This window comes from Diorhabda carinulata, chromosome X, assembly GCF_026250575.1.
Source record: "Diorhabda carinulata isolate Delta chromosome X, icDioCari1.1, whole genome shotgun sequence".
Taxonomy (NCBI): domain Eukaryota; kingdom Metazoa; phylum Arthropoda; class Insecta; order Coleoptera; family Chrysomelidae; genus Diorhabda; species Diorhabda carinulata.
Window position 1 is genome coordinate 11,201,492 of NC_079472.1, and position 21,137 is coordinate 11,222,628.

Here is a 21,137-nt window from a genome sequence, read left to right on the forward strand (position 1 = left end):
ATTTATTAACCTATCGATATATAACTGTGAGGATTTTTTATTTAATTAGTTTCAATCAAATTTCGAAACGTTCACATTTTTCATCCGTATAAAAACTAGATTTTTTTTCTGTTTGTTTGGTGGGAGGAGTACCCGTTGAAATGGTACCATTAAAAAGTTAATTAATTAACAAATTCTTTGTTAGAAAACCGAAAGATATGCGTGTGGGTATTTCCAGCGATAATATGTATCTTATTTTCAGTATACAGGGTGTTTGTTGGAAAATTGTGAACGTAAAATGTTTTTATCATTGATTCATAAGTTTTAAAGATTCTTCATTTACGTTTATTTGTTATTTTCAAGCCTAATTTTTTTTTAAAATAATTAATAAGTTTTTATGCCTCTTCTTTTACTTATACAGGGTGTTTGTTTTACAATTGCAGAGGTAAAATGCGTCGAAATTTCTTTATAATACACTCCTAAGCTTTAAGGTTTCTTCTTTTACATATATAGGGTATTTATTTGCGTTTTTCAGGCGTAAATTTTTTTTAAAACAAATTAATAAGTTTTTATTATTCTTTTCCTACACATACAGGGTGTTTGTTTCAAAATTGTAGACGTGAAATGAGTCGTATTCTTTATAATGGATTCATGAGTTTTATAACTTCTTCATCTACATGTACAGGGTGTTTATTTGTGATTTTCATGCTTATTTTTTTTTTAAAGTAATTAATAAGTTTTTAGGCTTCTTATTTTACTTATACAGGGTGTTTGTTTTGTAATTGTAGAGGTAAAATGAGTCGACATTTCTTTAAAATAGATTCATAAATTTTTATATTTCTTCTCTTATATACAGAGTGTTCGTTTCGAAACTGTAGACCTGAAATGAGTTATATTCTTCATAATGGATTCATAAGTTTTATAGCTTCTTCTTATACATGTACAGGGTGTTTATTTGTGATTTTCAGGCCTAAATATATTTAAATACCTTTAAAAACTAATTAATAAGTTTTTATGCTACTTCTTTTATATACACAGGGTGTTTGTTTCAAAATTGTAGACGTGAAATGTGTCATACATCTTTATAATGAATTCTACATGTACAAGGTGTTCATTAGGGATATTCAGGGTTGAAATTTCTTCAAAACGAATAAATAAGTTTTTAAACTTCTTTTCATACTTGTACAGGGTGTTTATTTGGAAATTATTATTCTAAAATGATTCATATTTCTTCATAAATGATTCATAAGTTTTAAGGCTTCTTAGTTTACATATACACGGTGTTTATTTCGTATCTTTATCACTATATGTCATTTTTAGGCTTCTTCTTATATATATATATACGGAATGTTTGGTTTGGAATGTTTGGAATTTGTAGACGTCATATTTCATAATAATAGATTTCACATATACAGAGTGTTTATACGAATTTTTAAGATTAGAAGTTTTTTAAAACGAATTAATAAAATTTTGGATCGCATCTCTGATATATAGGATGTTTATATTGTGGTTTTTGTTGAAATATTTGTTTGTTTAGTAAATTTTTTCAATGCTAGAACTTTGTAAAGCAATAGAATGACGATAAAACCGTAATCGATACAGGTAATGGTAACAAATGTCATTTTTTCTAGATATTTAATGAACAATAAATTATATATATTGAAATTTAGTGTTATATATATACAAATTATCATTTTTATGTTAAAAAAATGAATTCGAAGCCGTTATATTGATCTAGAAAGAATATTTCTATATTCAATTCATATAATATAAAATTAATGAAAACAAACGACTTTTTTATTACTTTATAATGTTGGAAATTTGAATATTTTCATTAAAACAAGCTTTCGCCGTTATCTTTATCTATTTTTTATCAAAAGTTATAAATTAGAATATCCCATAACATCTCAATTTACGACCTAAATAATATATATATGCATACGTATCTAACTGAGTAAGATAAATGTGACAATTTTCGATATCGTATCTGTAAGCGTCATGTGGTCAAATATCAGAATTTATCAGTAGACCGAGATTAATAACCCAATCTTTTCAGATGCTTACTGATGCCCCGAAAGTCTAGAGTAACCGAAATGAATGTGGTTGAGTGTTAAGGGGTAGCGGCACTCTTGAAAAAAAAAACTATTTCACGGTTTGAAATACATTCAAACCGTGTCTAAATAATTATTAAAACTGATTGATTATATTGTGTTTATAAAAAAATATACATAATCCGGTCAATCAAGCTGAAAATCAGTAAAAATTGTTTGAAATACAATTGAAAATAAAATTTGAACGTTCCCCATTATTTTCGTGTATGGAACAAATTTTTTTCAAGGTCAAAGTTGAAAAAAATGAGTTTTTCGCAATTTTCAGCGAAACGGTGAGTTTTATCAAAAAAATACTTTAGACGAAAATTGTAGTTCATAAAATTATCTACAAAAAACGTATGTATATTTTTTTCCTATGAAGTACCGTTTCTGAGATATAATGAATCAAAAAATTGTAAAAGTTGTTATATTTAGTCGTTTCACCATTTTCAACAGTAAACTTTTCTTACAACATTGAAATGAACCGAGATTTGTGAGTATTTGTAAGAAATTTCTGTTGACCGGTGGGAACTGTCATAAGTTCGTCAAATAAATTATCAATTAACGATATTGCTAAAGTTCGACGATGTTGTTTTGCAGCTTTGGTATTTCTCGTGCAATCATTATAGCCATTAAATACGACAGTAAATCTGAAACATTTATAACTTTTTGAATCGTTATATCTCAGAAACGGTGGCTTGCAGGAAAAAAAGTATTGATACGTTTTTTGTAGATAACTTTATGATCTACAATTTTCTTCTGAAGTATTTTTACGATAAAACTTACTGTTTGGCTGATAATCGCGAAAAACTCATTTTTTTGACCTTTTTACTGATTTTCAGCGTGATGGGAACTTATGTAGCTTCACTCTTATTTTTTGGTCTAATTTGACCGGATTAACATACTTACAAGGGTGTTTATATATGAATTTATTCAGATCTTTTACCCCGTTCTATTAATTTTCCCCTAGACAAGCAAAAACCGCAGAAGAAAATAAATTTTTTACACAACCTGTATTATCGCTTACAAATAATTCCATATGATATTTTACTATCTGGATAATGTTTATAAAACTTTTCTTTGTTTTTTATTAATTATTTACTCACTTTAAACATAATTTTTTATTTTCAAATTCATCCTACAACGAACTACGACGATTGTAAAGTCAACACGTTTACTGCCAAGGCAATTTCCACAATTCCATTTTTTTTTTTTAATAACGACTTGTCACACTTCCTCAGCAATTTGCTGGGAAACATTCACCACCTCTGCGGAGTCCTGCTTTGCAGAGAGGCTCGGACGGTTGGAGTGTCCTTCTAGTCGTCTACGGCCCCTTTTGTCACTTATGGCATCGTTCCTGGAACATACTTCATGAGTGACGGGCTATCAGTGGTTTCCTTTTACCCTACGTCTCCCTTCCCCTCTCGGGATTAGGAGTTCGGGTTCCTTTCTCTCTGCTGTCTTTGCCTTTCATCTTTTTCCTTGTTGCTGAGAATACTCTTAGCCAAGTTCTGCACCAATTTCCAGTTCTCTATGCTGTCAAGCATCTTCTCTACAATGTTGTCTGGAGTGAGCTCGCATTCCAGCTGTCTGTAAGTCCTGTCTCTGACCTCTCTCCACTTGTAGCATACGAAGATGGTATGTTCGGCGGTGTCTACGGCGGCACAGTATATACATCTATCCGTGGTGTCTTTTCTGAACCGTTTAGCATAGCATCGAAAGACGCCATGTCCTGTTAGGACCTGTGTCAGGTAGTAGTCTACCTGGCGGTGCTCGCACTTAACCCACGGCTTGATGTCTGGTATTAACCTTTTGGTCCATTGGGCCTTTACTGTCTCACCTACCCATCTAGTTTGCCATGTTGTGAGGGAACTTTCTCTAGCTTCGTTGCTATTCTGTAGCGATTTGTACTTGGATGTTCTTTCCTGGGCTAAGAGGTCAATGGGCACCGTAGCCGTAATTACTTGGAGTGCTACTCCAGACACAGTTCGGAAGGCGGAGGCTACTCGCAACAGCATGTCTCTTTGTGCTCTATTGACCGTAGTAAAGTGCTTTTTTCTCATAAGCGCTTTTTGCCATATTGGGGCTCCATATAGGACAATATTTTGCATAGCACTACACAACACTGCTCTTTTGCTTTGCCTAGGACCTCCTATGTTTGGCATAATCCGAGCAAGTTTGGACACCCTTTCTGTAGCTTTCTTTGTTACTGTTTCTACATGTTTGCCAAAATTTCTACTTTCGTCAATGGTTATACCTAGGTATCTCAAGTTCTTTGCTGGCTTTATATTGACTCCGTCTACGCTGAAGCTTATTTTCTCCCTCTTTTGTTTACCCTTTAGTAGGATTGCCTCAGTTTTGTGGGGGGCAAGAGCAAGCTTGTTGTCTCTTATCCAGGTATTTATTTTTTCCAGGCACATGTTGGTGTTAGTAACCAATGTCTGTTGGCTTTCTGCTCCGACTATCAGCGCCAGATCGTCAGCAAATCCTATTGTTACAGCATTACGAGTTAGTTCTAAGCTCAGCACGCCGTCATATAGTACATTCCATAGCAGTGGGCCTAGGACGGAACCCTGGGGAACACCTGACGTAATATCCATCTCCCTATTCTTTTCTAATTGCAGCTTTCTGTTTCTTAAATAGTTAGAGACAAGGTTTATTAGATATGTCGATATATTCCTTTTTTGTAGCTCTTTGATAATCAGGCTGTGACATGCAGTGTTAAAAGCATTCTTAACGTCAATTGTGACAAGGGTGCAGAATCTACTTTTGAACTCCGTTACAGTATTCAGTGCAGCTTCTACAGCCTGGATCGTGGATTTCCCTTTTTGAAAGCCATACTGACACATGTGCAACCCTCCTCTGTCTTCAAGCTCATCTTGTAGTCTTCCCCGTATGAACACTTCTAGTAACTTGCTCAAGGAATTTAACAGACAGAGTGGTCTGTAGGAACTAGGTAACTCAGCTGGCTTTCCTGGTTTTAGTATTAAAACCATCTTTGCAACTTTCCATTCATTTGGAAATTCCTGTTTTTGAAGTAGTTTGTTCATCATGCCTAATAACCAATCTGGGGCACAATCTGCTACTATTTTGATAGCCTTAGGGGGAATTTGGTCAATTCCAGGTGATTTTCCACATTTGATACTTTGGGCTACCTTCCTTAGCTCTTCTGCTGTGAAGGGTGGGGCTGGAGCTTCCTTTTCAGGGTATCTCCACTTATCATTTCCGGGTGGAAACAGTACTGCCACGATTTCGGATTTCTTTTCGATGTCAAGCTCATAGGGTTTTAGAGTATTAAGCTTTTTTGCTACTAGCTTATACGCATCTCCCCATATATTATTATCGAGTTCTTTGCATATGTCGTTCCAGTATTTCTTCTTTGATTCCTTAATTAGGCAGCAGAGTTCCCTTCTATTGGTCTTGTACGCCTCTTTCATTGCTTCAATATCGTCTCGATTTGGGTTGTTTCTTCTCGCCGCACGTTGTTGTACCCTTCTTAATCTGTTGCATAGTGACCGTTTTTCAGCAATGTTTTCATTCCACCAATATGATGTTTCAGTCTTTAGAATTCGATTTTGCGTGCTGTTCTTGCTTGCCATCTGTATCAGCTTGGTTACTGTTTCATGACTCATTTCATCTGGAGTAATGGTAAGCAACTCTATGCAGGCTTTAAAGGCGGTCCAATCAATAAGGGGCCTTATTGAAGTTGTTTTGGTCTTCGCTCTATCTACTTTAATTTCGAATGCGATATATCTGTGCTCTGTCAGTGTTTCGGTATCAAGTATCTCCCAGTTGGTTACTCTTTGAGATACACGATTGGTTGCTATGGTGACATCAATAAAGGACTCGCTATCTCCTCGGATAAATGTGGGCTCATTTCCAGTATTCAGAACCACCAAATCGCGAGCGTTGATCCATTCCACCCAGTATTGACCCTTTTCATCGGTTACAGGTGATCCCCACATTGGGGACTTGGCATTTAGGTCTCCCAGAATAATGGCATCACTGTTGTTCGTTATGTGCTCCATTATACTGTCCACCTCAGTTTTGTAGTCTTCCATGCTGATGTTTGGGGATATATAGCAACATATCAGCTCAAGATCTTTGAGTTTGATAATTACGTGACCATCTCCGACTACGTGGTTTATTACGCTAAGCTTTTTATTTAGAAGTAGGACCCCCACATTATGCCTGCTGTCCTTGATCCAGTTTGCTTCTTTGGTCCTTTTTTTGTTCGGTTCCCCAGTTACCATAATATCAATACCTTGCTGAACTGCGGTGGCATACGCCATGTCTTGGGCTGTATAGGCACGTCCAACGTTGGCTTGAAGTATTTTAATATTGAACACTAAAGTTTTGACCGCGTGCAGTGCTGAGCCTGCGTCTGGTGTCACTAATTGCTTTTGATTTTTCCTTTACAAGCTTAAGGTAGTAAGGGCAAGCAGTCTGGTCAGCTCTGTGACCGTCTTTTTTGCATGTTAGGCAATAGCTTTTGTTAGTACAGTCTTTGGCCTTGTGGTTATCTTTGCCGCATTTAAGGCACATCTTCGAGTTATCGGTTCCTTTGCATTCATTGGTGCGGTGGCCAAACTCCAAACATTTGTAACACCTGGTGATTTTGACCCTTGCTCGGACCTGGCACGGTGCCCACCCTATTCTCACAGTATCCATTTTGAGTAATTCGCTGGCCACTCTTCTTTTGACCGCAAGTGTAGCAGTTTGGTTTCCCCTCTGGTTTGGTCTGCAAGAGAGCACTCGGACGTCATCTTCTTTTGCGTTTGCTACGCTTTTCCTGACATCTTGCTCTATCTGTTTTGCGTTCATATCTCCGTCTATGTCCGAGATATGAATAATGTCTTCATCTCTTTTAATTTCTACCTGGGTATCTTTATCCTTGTCCATTATAGCTTGTCTGAGGGCGGTTACTTGATTTTTTTCTCCAAGTATCTCCATAAGGACATCACCCTTAGCGGTTTTCTTAATGCCTTTTACCTTAACACCCATCTCATCTATGTTCACACTACTCTTGATCGAACGGAGTATGTCAGCATATTGCTTTCCTTCAGATTTGATTATAATCTTCTCTGTTGTCGTCGCTGGTCCTCCCTTACTTGACTTAGGTGCTAGTCGGCTTGGATCTCTAGGTATAATAACTTGCACTTTGACCTCAGATCCTCTGAAGATACCTTCTGCGCACTTTCTAAGGTAGATTTTATCAATTTTGCCGAAGGCTACTACTTGAATTTCCGTCACTCCATGGTTTTGAACCTCTGCTTGCAGTTTGCCTAGCAACTGATATAGTTGACCCATGTCGTTTTTCCCTTCTGGGTTGACCTTGTACGGCAGCATGTACATGGTTCTTGACCTTGCTCCATTTTTGCCTTTGCTGAGTATGACCTCGGTGTTCGTCCTCACATATTCAATACACCCTTCCTCAAGTTCTTCGCACATAAGGCTTGTTATTTCCGGAAAGTTGCATTTTAGGTCGCTTTCCGTAGTGGTGGTCAAGGTTACATCAGGGTCTGCTACTATTACCAGGTCTCCTCGAAGCTCTCTAAGCGATCCCAGCTCTGTAACAACGGTGCTTTGGTAGCAGCTTTCTGGCCACTCGAGATGTATTACCTCTTCTAGCCCTGTCCATCCTTTTCTTGCTGTTATTTGCGTCTCAACCCTGGTACGTATTTCATTTGTAAGATCGAGTAACTCTCGTCTTATGTCGGTTTCATCAGCTTGGACTCCTATACTTTGTCTTGCGTAGCTAGGATTATTGTCCTCTGGTTTAGCTAAATTATTAGCAGTTTTGCTCTTACCTGGCGATGATTGCTCAGTGTTGTTTCGCACCATCTGCGTGTGTCTGATGTTTAAAACATCCATTCTTCTGTTCAGGGTTGCCATTATGCTTACGAGCTCTCTCGTTATTGCCTTGATTTCAGTTTTTGTCTTTGTACTCACTTTGACTTCATTTTTTAATTCGTCGACTTTTTTATTAAGACTACCCAAGGCGGTCATAGCAGCAGTCATCTCTTGGCTAGTATCATCCGGGATATGCTTTCCATGTGAGTCTCGCTTTCGTTTCTTTTTGTCTGGACTGGTATTTTTTGCCAGTCCATCGTGACTGTTGTCGCTACTTGCTTCGTACGCCGTGTTACTGTGGCTCCCAGTCTTGTCATCTTGACGTGTGCCAGAGTTTGTCTCTAGGCTAGCAAAAACATCATCCGTGGCAGAGGCAGTTGAATCTTTGCGATTCATTGGTGGTGTTCTTGCCAATGAGGATCTCCTAACACTAGGGTCTGTAGTAAACATCCAGTGATACCCTGTTGGGGTCATATCTCCTTCATTTTGTCCTTTGTCTTCTAAAGACAATGCAGTTTTTTCGTCGTTTGAACTATAGCTATCCATTTATTTCTTGTCACCAGCGCTTCGTATGTAAGGGGGCGGGTCGAGTTGATTGAGAACGGGTGTACCCTCGGCTGTCGCCTACCCCAGTTCACTGAGGCCCAATCCTCGCTTAGCCAGTCCCGGAACACACAGACGGACCAGACTCGCCCGGGGCGATGTGAACTTCCGACTTCCACATTCAATACATACTACCTGATCAGGGCCCGTAGTGGCTGGCTTCCGATCCCGCGCCATCATCCACCTCGGCAGAGACTAGCTCACATCAGCATTAGCAGCTACTTCGGTGACGAACCGAAAGCAGGGCGATGCACTCCCAGCAGACTACAACGCAGAACCAATCCGGGATACAGGAAAAAAGGTAGGAAGCCCCCTAGCCCTCGTAAACTAATAGCGTCGGAGGAGGAAAATCTTCTAGGAATAGTGGGGTTTTTTGGGAAGAGTCCACCTTGGGAGTGGGGTGGATCTCTAGCTAGGGTACCTCGGGCTTGCCACACCCGTAGTCGCAGTGCGACCCCCTGAGGGCCCACAATTCCATTTAATCGCATTAAATCATTAAAAATGATAATTTAAATAAAAACTTATCACCGAAAGGTATAGAAAATGTAGGATTTTGAAAAAACTTTTATTTCTTAGTTTAATTATGTGAAAAAAACTCTTGACGGGAGGTGAATTTGTAGTAAGCAGTCAACGTGTTAATAGTAGACTTTAATTCTTAAAAATCTGAAATAAAATGATTTTTTTATGTTAATTTTTGTATCAAATATGAAAAGTCTTGATATTGCAATTATGTCTAGAATTTTCTAAACAATCCAAAATATACAGGGAGTAGTATTTGAAATAAGAAAAGGTAATTATTTAGTTTGGATTACATATGCCCGATTTCCTTGAAATTTTAATATGTTATACAGTTTTTTATGCTGAAAAAGAATATGTATATACGTTGGGCGCGGAAAACGTTCCTTCATATAGTTTTTGAGGTTAGAACATTGGAAAATATCTCGAATAGTTAATATTTTGCAAATACTTGATCCTGTAGAGAATTAGACGCGGAAGGGGGTACTGTTGAAAATTTAGACACTTTTAACACAACCACCAACCGACCCTAATCCCCTCTCGCCCCCAATCCTCAATATTAAATATTATTAATTAGTTACGAATAATGTAATGACACAAATCAATTATTTACACGTACAAATAATCATCAATTTCTATTTGATACATTCGTGATATTTCTTCAATAAATGCTTCAATTCTATTTGAATATGAGAATGTCTTTTAAATAGAAATTCCCCAAAATACTGACGATAATGAGATCTGGTTCTTCCGTAACGAGGTATGTTATCACGAATATCTCGCCAAAGTCCTCAGTATGAGCCTAACCTAACCTAACCTAACCTAACCTAACCTATCTAAATTTTCAACCTTGAAAAAGTATGTGAAGGAATAATTTCCGCGCCCTATATATTTATATTAAAATCATCAGCATAATTTTCTCCACAATATACTAAAATTTCAAGGAAATCGGACGTATGCAACGTAAACTAATTACATAAAAAAATTTTCACTACAACACATCGAAGCGTTTTTGCCAACACACCATTTGTCTGTTCCACACCGTATATTACTTAATTATACAAGAAATCAGCGAAGCATGAAAATATTTGCAAGAATCTTCGATGACGTATAATTATAAACCGCTTTCTCAAAAAATCTTTTTATGTTAATACGAAACATTATAAGAAAAAAAAACACAATTATTTATTATATTGGTATTAGAGGTAAACAAACCGGCATTTTATGTTACGTAGCGTTCTTCAATTACATTCTATTTTACGAGGGTTGTACATAAAATAAGATCCCCAAGGAGCTACGGACGCTTGGAACGCTGCTAGACGCACCTTCTACAACGGCCATTCTTGTCTTGGAAGCCGTGGAAGATATGGCTTCCATTCGAATCTCACGCCAGGTGCGAATTAGGCTTTCGATTCGGACATCCATTCCCCACTGAGTGAGGTGTATGGGATGAGCAGCATATGCGCAAATTGTGCACTCCATGACGTTTCCCGACGAAGTGATTCTAAAGTGAAAAAAGCAATGCAAAGAAACATGTTTTTCATATTGAAAATTCGTTGGGAACTATATTCTATAGACAAACCTCGTATATATAAAAAAACAATAGGAATTGAAAAAAAATTTCGTGTATAAATTTTGATTTTTATAATTTCAAAGAAACGGTAAATACGAGACCGTATAGAGCTGATATAATATAGACCAGGGTCGATCATTTTTGAAACCAAAAAAAAATAATAGTAGGATGGAACCCATTGCAAAAGTTGGATACTATGATAAAAATGAATGGAAAAAAATTTAAGGGTGATCTGTGGTCGGGAAGGGGAAGGGGGTGAGTTTTTAAGGGTTAAAAACGATTTTTCTTCATTTCCGGCAAAACTACAAGTCCTATGGAATGAAGTCACATGGGTAAGATGTAGGCAATAAAAAGATCTACAACTTTTGTATTTACACTTTTTTTCATAACCTCAAAATTTATGTGAAAACTTGAAATAACCGCGTTTTTAAATTTTTATTAAAAAATAAGGTGAGAAAATAAATATTTCAAAACAAATAAATTACAGTTTCTTTGTGACATAAGAAGATAAGTTTTCACTAAATTTCGTGAGAAAAATATTTTTTTTTGTAAAAGAAAAATGAAAAACCAAAAACTTGGTTATTTCAATTTTTCACATAAATTTTGAGGTTATGAAAAAAAGTGTAGATACAAAAATTGTAGATCTTTTTATTCCCTACAACTTCGCCATTCGACTTTTTTTCTTATAGTTTCGCCGAAAATCGAGATAATCCGTTTTTTACTCTTAAAAATTCACCCTCTCTCCCTCCCCGACCTCCGATCGCGTGTAAATTATTTTTCCTCCCATTTTTATGATATTCTCATCCTTCTCCAATCGGTTTCATTCTACTATTATTTCTTTTTTCACTTTTTATCACTTTTAAAGGCTTGCCTACCCTGGTCTATAACCTCTAATAAATAAGATCTTAGCTGTATTGAAACCATCACGAGTCCCGACAGGCGTGATCCTCGACTAGAAAAATCTTTGGCAATTTCACCACGAATCATAACTGTTTGGTGTAAAGTGAATTATACTAATTAGTGAAGTAACTAATTCATATAAATATATGTAGCTCGACTGGTAGTATACGGCAACTCGTTGTACAGGGTATTACACGTATATTTATACGGTTTCTAATGGGCAAATCGTGACAATTTGTTTGTCGTAACTATAATAAAATTATATTCATACAGGATCGCCTAAAAACAGTTCAAACATAGCTTATCACATTCAGAAAATCGAAAAGATTTAACTACGTCGCGCGAGTCGAATCTCTGGATACTGCGTAACTTCGTTGAATCTCGGCGTTCGAGATCTGATCGCTTCGCTGTCCCGAGACATTCTCGTTTCCAAACTTCTCGCATAGATTCGTGTAAATATGTATCAATGAAGAGATAGGAATATTGGTTTTTCCTAAATTGTGTATCAGATATATCGGAGGGGATTAATTTATTTGTACGTTATTAGAACATTAAAAAGGAATTTTCTGGGCCAAGTAACGGCGAGTGAGTGAGTGAGGGTGGTAGCAGTATTGTTTTGTTAAGGAAGTTGTTCGTAGAAATGTGTACCTGTATAGGGCAAATGGCGTAGTTGTCACATTTTTTATTGCCCAAAAAAGTATCGTAACTACATTTTTCCAAATTTAAATCTCATTTTTATCTCAAAATTATCGAAAAAATTAACAAAATTAAAAAAAAAAATGAAAATATCAGTTTTTCAATAGCTTTTAACTAAACCAAACATTTATCGTATTTTTATGTATCCGGCAAGAAAGGAAATTTTGAATAGAATAGAAAAAAAATTAGCATTACAAAACACCTCAAAACAGAATCATTTTAACATAAATTGAAAATAATACTGATGTTTATCATTACGGATAGTTCGTCCCTGATTATTATCAATCGAAAAATAAATATATGCGCAGTCATCGTGTATTGAATTGTAAATTTTTGTAACAATGGCCGTAGCACAAGTTGTCTACATATTTTCAAGTTCGTTAATAAACCATTCTTGTACACAAAACATTTTGAATACATTGTGTATAAACATATTTGTTTATAAAATAACAGTCTATTATGTAATTCCAAAAAAACATTCTTTTTCATTATATATTTTTTATTACCTCCTCGTATATATACTATAAGAAATATATAATAATATTAATTGATTTGAATTCAATCACTAGTAGTTGTTTACAATATAAATTCCATTTTAAAATATTTATTAACATGTTTATATAAATTTTTGTGAAAAGATCACTTTAAAAAGTGTATTTAACTACCTATTAGTTGACTTTTGAAAATTATTACACATCGTAAACTGAATGAAACGACAAATATTATACAATCATCAACGTTGACATTTTAACCGGGAAATGGAATTATTTAGAAAGTTTAATAACATTTGCATACATATCAACAAGAGTAAATTATCGTTGTTATTTTCTTGAAGATTGAAAATTTCTTTCTAAAAATAGACGAAAACATTTTAAATTTATTATCTTCCGTAATTTTCTGTTAACTGTCGTTTTATAATTTCCTATTATAAGATAATTCTCTTTACAAACGTGTAAAATAAGTTGCCTACTTTTTTATATTTCGTATTATGATCTAATATTTCATGTTCACGGAACACGAATAATCTGTTTCAATGTAAAAAAAATTGAACCCTTTTTCATTAAAACCAGAAAGCTTACAGTATTTACATTTTTTCTCTTGTTCGAGATACTTTATGTACACTGCGCATGCTTTAGAACGCGCAGAACTGAGCTGGAACATCGGACGATACAGAAATCGTTGCCATTTTGTCTTTCTTAGTCGGAACAGCTTCCACTCATAGAAAATGTCCATATAGATGTATTACATATATAAGTATAACAAGTTACTTCATGATATTATTACGTAATTTTTTTCAATCTTATTATCATAATTTCCTATTATTAGATAATCCTAGTTACATACACGTAAAGAAAGTTGTCTATCTTTCTCTGATTCTATATTATAAATCTGTTATTTTATGCTCACAGAACAAAAATTTGTATTCATGTTTTGACAGTATATGACAAGAGATAAAGGTATAAGATGTTTATTTAAAAAAATGTATTCACATTATTGAACCGAATTTAAAATTTAAATTATACATTATGAGCGATACCAGATTAAAATACGGTCCTTTAATAGGAGTTATAGATGAAGGTACTTCAAGTACTAGATTCGTGGTACGTAAATGTATGATTTATAAAAAAACATTCATTTGAATAAAAATTTTCAAATTTTACTTTCAATTTAAATATTTAATGTAACGGGTACAAAGTTCACAGTAATGTTTTTTTATAAAAATGATCTTTCTATTAGGTATTTGCTTCTAAAACAGCAGAAGTTTTAACCTATCACCAAATAGAGATCCCATCGATTGTACCGAAAGAGGGATGGTTTGAACAAGACGCTTTAATTATACTTCAAATAGTTAAAGAAACGATAGCAGCAACTTGCGATAATTTAGAAAAACTTAATATAGATTACGCAGATATTGCAAGTATTGGAATAACCAACCAAAGGGAAACAACAGTTTTATGGGATCCCATAACCGGATTACCACTTTATAATGCCATCGGTAAGTTTAATTAATAAACATTCATATAATTAGGGGTTAATTTCTGGGGGTTTGCAGTATGGATGGACGTTAGGACTTCGTCTACCGTCGACGAAATCTTACAAAATGGTAAACGTAAACAAGATTTTTTACAAAACATTTGCGGTCTCCCAGTTAGTACTTACTTTAGTGCCCTTAAAATAAAATGGCTAATGGATAATGTACCGAATGTAAAAAAAGCAATAGAAGAGGAAAGGTGTTTATTCGGAAATATCGACAGTTGGTTAGTTTGGGTAAATACAACAAAAAAAATGTATTAACCAACTTGATAATATTTAACATTGTAGAATATGACCGGAGGTCCGGACGGCGGTATCCATATCACAGATCCGACAAATGCTTCTAGAACTATGCTAATGAATATCGAAACTCTACAATGGGATAAAAGATTGTGCGACATTTTTGGTATTCCGATGAATATTTTACCAGAAATACGAAGTTCTTCAGAAATATATGCGGTGATTGTGATGGATTCTCTTCTAGATGGAGTACCAATAGCTGGTGTAAGAAAGAGACATTTGAACTACTCTCAATTACTATCATTAAAACGGGGTTTTTATAGATTTTAGGTGACCAACAAGCTGCTTTAGTAGGTCAAATGTGCTTTAAATCCGGTCAAGCTAAAAGTACTTATGGTACAGGGTGTTTTATTTTATATAATACAGGACATTCGGTAGGTTTAAAATATCATTTATATAGCATATTTTATTTTTCAATTTTAAGATTGTTAAATCGAAAAATGGACTACTTACGACTGTTGCTTATCAATTTGGACCAAAAACAAAACCTGTTTACGCTCTAGAAGGTTCAGTAGCTATAGCAGGTCTGTTTTTACTTAAATCTCCTAAAAAATTTGTAATTTCCATTGTTTCTTACAGGTATAGCAATTAAATGGTTAAGGGATAATTTACAGTTGTTTAAAGACGTATCTGAAACTACTGAATTAGCTCTTTCAGTCGATTCCGATAGTAAAGGTGGCGAAATTGTTTTCGTTCCTGCTTTTTCCGGTTTGTACGCACCTTATTGGAGAAAAGATGCCAGGAGGTATGATAAATCTCACTTTTTATATAAACGAAATAGAATTTTTGTTAATTTCAGTGTAATATGTGGACTTACTGAAGAAACTAAACCGGGGCATTTGGTAAAAGCTGCTTTGGAAGCTGTGTGCTTTCAAGTTAGAGATGTATTGGAAGCGATGTCTTCTGATTGTAGATACCCGTTACAAAAACTATTGGTCGACGGTGGGATGACTGTTAATGAATATCTTATGCAGATGCAGGCTGATTATTGCGGTATTCCGGTAGGTGTGTATTTATTTCACTATTATTAATATTTAATGGAATTATTAAGATATTTGTTTTGTATAGTTAGACCCACAATGGCCGAAACGACGTCATTAGGAGCCGCAATAGTTGCCGGTATAGCTGAAGGTATTGAAGTATGGGAAATAGATAAAATCCTACCTGTACCATGTGATACTTACATTCCAAGGATTTCTGTTGACAGTGAGTGTCTATGTTTTATTAAATGTATCAAAAATTTTTTGTAATAATTTGTTTTTATTGAGTATTATTCGTTTTTTTTTTAATAGTTTCAGTATCTATTATTGTTTTTAGTTTAGTTGTTTCATCATTTTACTTATTTAAGAGTTTTTTTATAGTTATTTCTATATCTCATTTTTTTAGCTATTTTTAGCATTGTATTTGTCATTTTTTAATATCTTTTTTGTTTCTAATTGTTTTATTTCTTATTCTTGTTTCTATTCGACTGTTTTTCTTTAAGTCTTCTACGTTATTTCATTATTTTAACCATTTGATTCCTATAATTGTTGATTTTTTATGAAATTTAGTTATTATGTCCTTCTAATTGTTACTATGTTCTTTAATTTGTTCTTCTTTCCATATATTGTTTTATTTACGTGCCTCAATCATCACCTGTCTATTAATTTTCTAATATTCGTTTGTCTTTTATAGTTTAATTCCTTATTTTGTCTTTTATGGTTGTTTAATTATCATTATTCTTTTCATCTATCATTTTAATTCTTTCCATGTCTCTTTTCTGCTTTTTTCCTAATTTTGTCTCTTTTTGACTGTCTCAAGTCTTCCAGGTGTTTTCATTATTTCGACTGTTTGATCCCTATAATTGTTTTTTTTTATAAAATTTAGTTATTATGTTATTTAAATTGTTATTACATTCTTTAATTCGTTCTTGTTTCCATATATGGTTTTATTTAGAAGCCTCAATCATCTCCCGTCTGTAAATTTTCCATTTTTTATGTTTCTTCTATATAGTTTTATTCTTCATTTCTTCTTTTCTTTTTGTTTCAAAATTCAGTCCTTTTAAGATTTTTTTTCATGATTGTGTGTTTCTTCCAGTTTTAGTCATGGTTTTCTCCATTTGATTTCTATAATTGTTGATTACCAAAGTAATTTCTGTATATCATCATTCTAAATATCTTTTATTTATTTTGGTACCTAGATTTCGTTCTTGTTGTAAGTCATAATCACTTATTTTGTCCATTCTACCTTCCAAATTGACAGTAAAGTTTGAATATTTTTCAATGTCTCTTTTCCTTTTTGCTCCATTTTAAAAGATCCCAACTACTTTAACTGTCATTTTTCATTATTTTCTTTGTTCATTCATCATTTTGTACTTTTTCTAAGTTTCAATCGCCTTAAATTTTATGTCAAATTGTCAATTTTATGAATTTGATGTGCCTGCCTTATTTTGTCCTTTCTGGTTTCCAAATAGACAAAATTGTGTATACTTTTCATAATTATGATTCTTTCGGGATCTCCTTGCTGTTTTATTGCTAATTGTTTACTTTTCAAACTGTTATTTTTCATTTTCTGTGTTTCTTTTAGATTTATTTATTATTCCGTCTATTTCATCTTTCTAATTATTGATTTTGTCCTTTTCATAAATCCTGCACACTCAAATTAATAATATCATGTATTTATTGAATTATTTTGAATCTTTCAAAGGTTTTTTAACTGCTGTTTTGTTTTATTTTTACATTTATTTCAATTTTATTCATTATTTGTTTCCTTCCATTTTTAATTTCTCATGTAATTTAGACTTTTTGTTATCCAGATTATCATGAAATCTTCTCATTTGTTCTTGTTTCCATACTTCTAAAGTGTAATGACTCAATTTTCAAATTTTATTCTGCCTTTAATTTGTCCTTTTGGGCATTCAAATCTTGTATTTATTCTATAATTTTGGTTCTTTTCAGGTTTATTTTCCCCTTGATCCTTAATTTTTCCTTTTTAGATGTATTTCCTACATTGAATGTCATGTTTCTTTATCTGTGTTTCTTTTGGTTTTCTTGATAATTTTGTCAATTTTTTCACTTTACTATTTTGTTTTCTGTATACTTTCACCTTTTAATCATCCCCATTCCAATAAAAATCTACCCCCGTTTTTATTTGCTCATTTTATTCTTCTTAGATGCTTTATTTATTTTTTCAGTATTTATTTAGTCTCCCATTTCATTTAATGTCACTTTTCTTAATTTTCTGTGTTTCTTTTGGTTTTCTTCATTTTATTAATTCGTTTGCTTTATTTTTTTGGTTTCTATGTAATTTGAACATTTTATCACCCCAATTCCAATAAAAACCTATCCCCTGTTTTTATTTGCTTATTTTATTCTTATTAGATGCTTTATTAACTTTTTTTACTTTACTTTTACTACTTAGTTTCTCCTTTTCTTATTCTGTCCATTTTGCTTCTCTAATAGATAGTATCTGGTATTTATTTTATATTTTCGATTCTTTCCGCGTCTCTTTTCTTCTCGATCCCATATTTTGTCCTATTTAGACGCTTTTCCTACTTAAACCATAATTTTTCATCGATGGTTCTTTGATTTTTCCTTATTGTTTTGCCCATTCAATCACTCCGATTGTTAATTCATTATCTCGTTTTCCAGATCTTCTTTTTCTTCACATATTCTACTATTTTTAGATGTCTCAATAATTTTTCAGTATCTATTTCCTATTTTCCTCATTAGCAGCTTTCTTTGCACTTAATTCACCCTAGGTCCAATTAAACGGTAAAAAATCGTAAGGAAAAGTGAAAAATCATTTTTTTTTAGTGAGGGATATAAAACATGCACAATGGAAACGCGCCATTGAAAGATCTTTAGGATGGGCCACTACAGATACATCAAAAGACAGTTACAGTAAGTATGGAATTGATTTTAAACAATTCTACGTTCAATATTTCCTGTATTTCCTTACAAAATTTGAAAATAGAAATATTCGGTAACAATATGAAGTAACTCAACCCTAGGGACCATTAATTTTCGGTTTTCTTGTTAGAAGGGAGGATAGCGGCCGCTGTACCTGCTGGACTGTTTCTTATTGGAGTAGCCGTTATTATTATAGTGTCGGAAATTTTGCAGAAACCTTCTTAAATTCGATCAATCGAATTTTTTTTAAATAATTCGCATTTATGATTATTTGTTTTGGGTTGTATTGGTACGGGTTGTTTGGTTTTGTTCAACTGTGATTTTAATTTAGTTTCATTTAATTAGGTGATAAATTAGTTAACTATGTTACTGTGATTATAGAAATAATTAATAAAATGAACCAAAAAGAAATTCGTCTACTACCCCCTTTTAGTTTTTCCAACAATGCCCATATGATTTTCAATATTTTTGATAAGATAATCCTCATAACTACTCATATAACCCCTGTAATACAATTTATATCGTTTTTGTCTTTAACGAGTTATAAGTTTCACAGTTATATTTGAAACGAAAACGTTTGACAATTGACAATTTGACAAAAACCTGACGGTTTTGGTTATATTTGGTGAAAAACGAAATCAGAATAATTCCACAGAAATTTGACGAGTCATATGAAAAAAAAACAAAGTTTGGTAGTTATTTGAGGTTATATCGCATTAAAATTGTTTGACATTTAAGGGATGACAGCACAAAATTAAAATAAGACTAATTTAGTATGAACAAGATGTCACCAGTTCACAAAAATTTTTCCTGTATTTTTGAGGTTATGTCATATCGAAAACGTTTGACAGTTGAGAAATGACACCTGCAATATTATTGAGACACTTTTTCCCTATCGAATTAGGAAAAATGTTTAAAAAAAAACGTAATCTAATGAAAACGTGTTTTGTTCACTTTTTCCATCATTTTTTTAGTTCCTTTTCGTTTTTCCTTCATTATGTACTTAATTTTTTCCTTATTCTCATAAGATAATCCTCTTATCTTACCCAAATACTCCTTTAATACAATTTAGATCCTTTTTTCCTTAATAATTTAAAGAAAATTGAAGAAAAACTATTTTATGTAATAAAAACGTGTTTTGTTCATTTTTTTTTCTCGTTTTTTCTTACTCGATGTATTTATTCCATTGTTAAATTCATCTGTTGAAGTGAAATATTTTTCTGATTTTTACTGTGTAGTTTTTATGTTCTTCCAGTATCCCTAGTAATGGAAAATTTTTTAAGAAATAGTAAAATTGATTCATAATTCTAATAGAATGAGTCAGAAAATTATGAAAACCCCTCATATATTGCTACAACATGATAATGATGATAACCATGTCAACATAATGAATTCAGATGAAGATTAAAAGGATAAATAAAAAAGTATTTAATATAAATACAATTAGTAGAAAAATGCTAAAAATAGTGTTATTCTATGCTAAAAGTCTTTAATTGAATTAAAATGGCATTAAAAAGTACCATTCTGACCCCGCATACCCTTTTAGGCGCTGTAAAAAGTTCGAATTTCATATATTTTTATATCATCAAAATCCATCTGCCTATATGAATAATTTTCAAAATAAAAACATCTTCAAATCATTCTTTCCATACCCTGTGTATTTTTTTGTTTTAATGTAAATTGAAAACTTTTGCAGCTACCCTCGTAATTTACTGTTTTTATTTTTTATGTACAAATAATGGAAGTATGTTAAAAAATGCTAAAAAATCGAATGGTGTGATGCTAAGCATTCTTTTCTTTATAGAAGTAAAATGTACTTTCAAAGTATCCCTTCAACCCTCGTTACTTTTTAAAGCGCCCGTTGTTTGATATTTATTAATTTTTTCATTCCCAAACATTAGTTTTCCCAGTGCATTTAAACTACAATTTATGAAATATTATGAAATAGAAAAAAAACTAAAAATTCATTGAGATGATAAAAAGAATTGTATAGTTTTTGTTGAAAAAACAATTTGACAAAATAAAAAAATTTATTTAATGTAGAATAATTTTTTTATAAGAAAATAATAGAATTTCATCCCCCATGTAAAGTGGATATAAATAGTATCTTATCCTTCGCCTGAATTTTGTAGTTTACTGTATTCTGAAAAAAAATCGTTACAGTGGAAATATAACAAAAAGGTAAGTATTATTACCATTAGTTCCCAATCTATATCGTTAATTAAAACTAAAATCCCCGGACGCCTGTAAAAATTGTTAAATAAAAGATGTATTGAAAAAAAAATTTACTTACACTGATTTTTCTTGCAAAAACATTTCAGGTTTTTCCACTAACAGATTATCTGTTATCCAAATCAATAAATCTCCTAACGACCCTAAAAAATTCGTTTTTCAAATGATAGAAATTGAAATGTTTTCGTTTTAATTAGAAACATATTTAATAATAATCACTTACAGTCATTTTCTTTTTGTGGTAATGTAACGTTATGAGTTTTTTTATTACCGAATAGTAGTTCGGCACCTCCACTGAAATATCGAAATTTTCATAAGAAAAAAATCCAAATTTATTCGTACATTTACCTAAATTCTAATGTAATTTCCATTTTTTTTTAAATTAGGATTAAAAATAATGCTTAAAACAATCTATAACCTCTCATTTAAAGAGAGTATGTCAAATTTCGTTTCTTCTTTTTTATACATTTG

General features: G+C 32.9%; 2 protein-coding genes across 8 annotated transcripts in view; one reads left to right on the forward strand and one right to left on the reverse strand.

Annotated features, from left to right (window-relative positions):
- The window catches only part of LOC130901381 (glycerol kinase-like), an 83,408-nt gene extending 64,563 nt beyond the window's left edge, over positions 1–18,845 (forward strand). For 3 of the 7 annotated variants that reach the window (XM_057812758.1, XM_057812756.1, XM_057812757.1), the window contains 10 exons: positions 13,948–14,206; positions 14,264–14,478; positions 14,533–14,748; positions 14,808–14,918; positions 14,969–15,068; positions 15,124–15,289; positions 15,344–15,549; positions 15,613–15,750; positions 18,339–18,425; positions 18,565–18,845. In XM_057812758.1, the coding sequence (XP_057668741.1) occupies positions 13,948–14,206; positions 14,264–14,478; positions 14,533–14,748; positions 14,808–14,918; positions 14,969–15,068; positions 15,124–15,289; positions 15,344–15,549; positions 15,613–15,750; positions 18,339–18,425; positions 18,565–18,659 (1,593 nt within the window). In that variant the 3' untranslated portion in view covers positions 18,660–18,845. Of the gene's footprint in view, positions 1–13,617; positions 13,812–13,947; positions 14,207–14,263; positions 14,479–14,532; positions 14,749–14,807; positions 14,919–14,968; positions 15,069–15,123; positions 15,290–15,343; positions 15,550–15,612; positions 15,751–18,338; positions 18,512–18,564 lie in introns of those variants that run through there. The other 4 variants (XM_057812754.1, XR_009060267.1, XM_057812755.1 and 1 more) reach the window with 4 other exon arrangements.
- A 1,569-nt stretch (positions 18,846–20,414) lies between these two features.
- Positions 20,415–21,137, reverse strand: LOC130901387 (ubiquitin-related modifier 1). Its single transcript, XM_057812768.1, has 5 exons — positions 21,015–21,137; positions 20,890–20,960; positions 20,728–20,809; positions 20,630–20,678; positions 20,415–20,577 (listed from the first exon to the last, which is right to left on the reverse strand). The coding sequence occupies exons 1-5, from the start codon at positions 21,035–21,037 to the stop codon at positions 20,509–20,511; spliced, it is 294 nt and encodes a 97-aa protein (XP_057668751.1). The 5' UTR covers positions 21,038–21,137; the 3' UTR covers positions 20,415–20,508.

Excerpts from the sequence above, each read along its gene's own strand:
- LOC130901387 (XM_057812768.1), bottom strand. The coding sequence starts at position 21,037 with ATGGAAATTACATTAGAATTTAG. Across the intron at positions 20,961-21,014 it reads GAAATTACATTAGAATTTAG|TGGAGGTGCCGAACTACTAT; the intron begins GTAAATGTACGA and ends TCGATATTTCAG. Across the intron at positions 20,578-20,629 it reads ATATAGATTGGGAACTAATG|AATACAGTAAACTACAAAAT; the intron begins GTAATAATACTT and ends ATTTTTTTTCAG.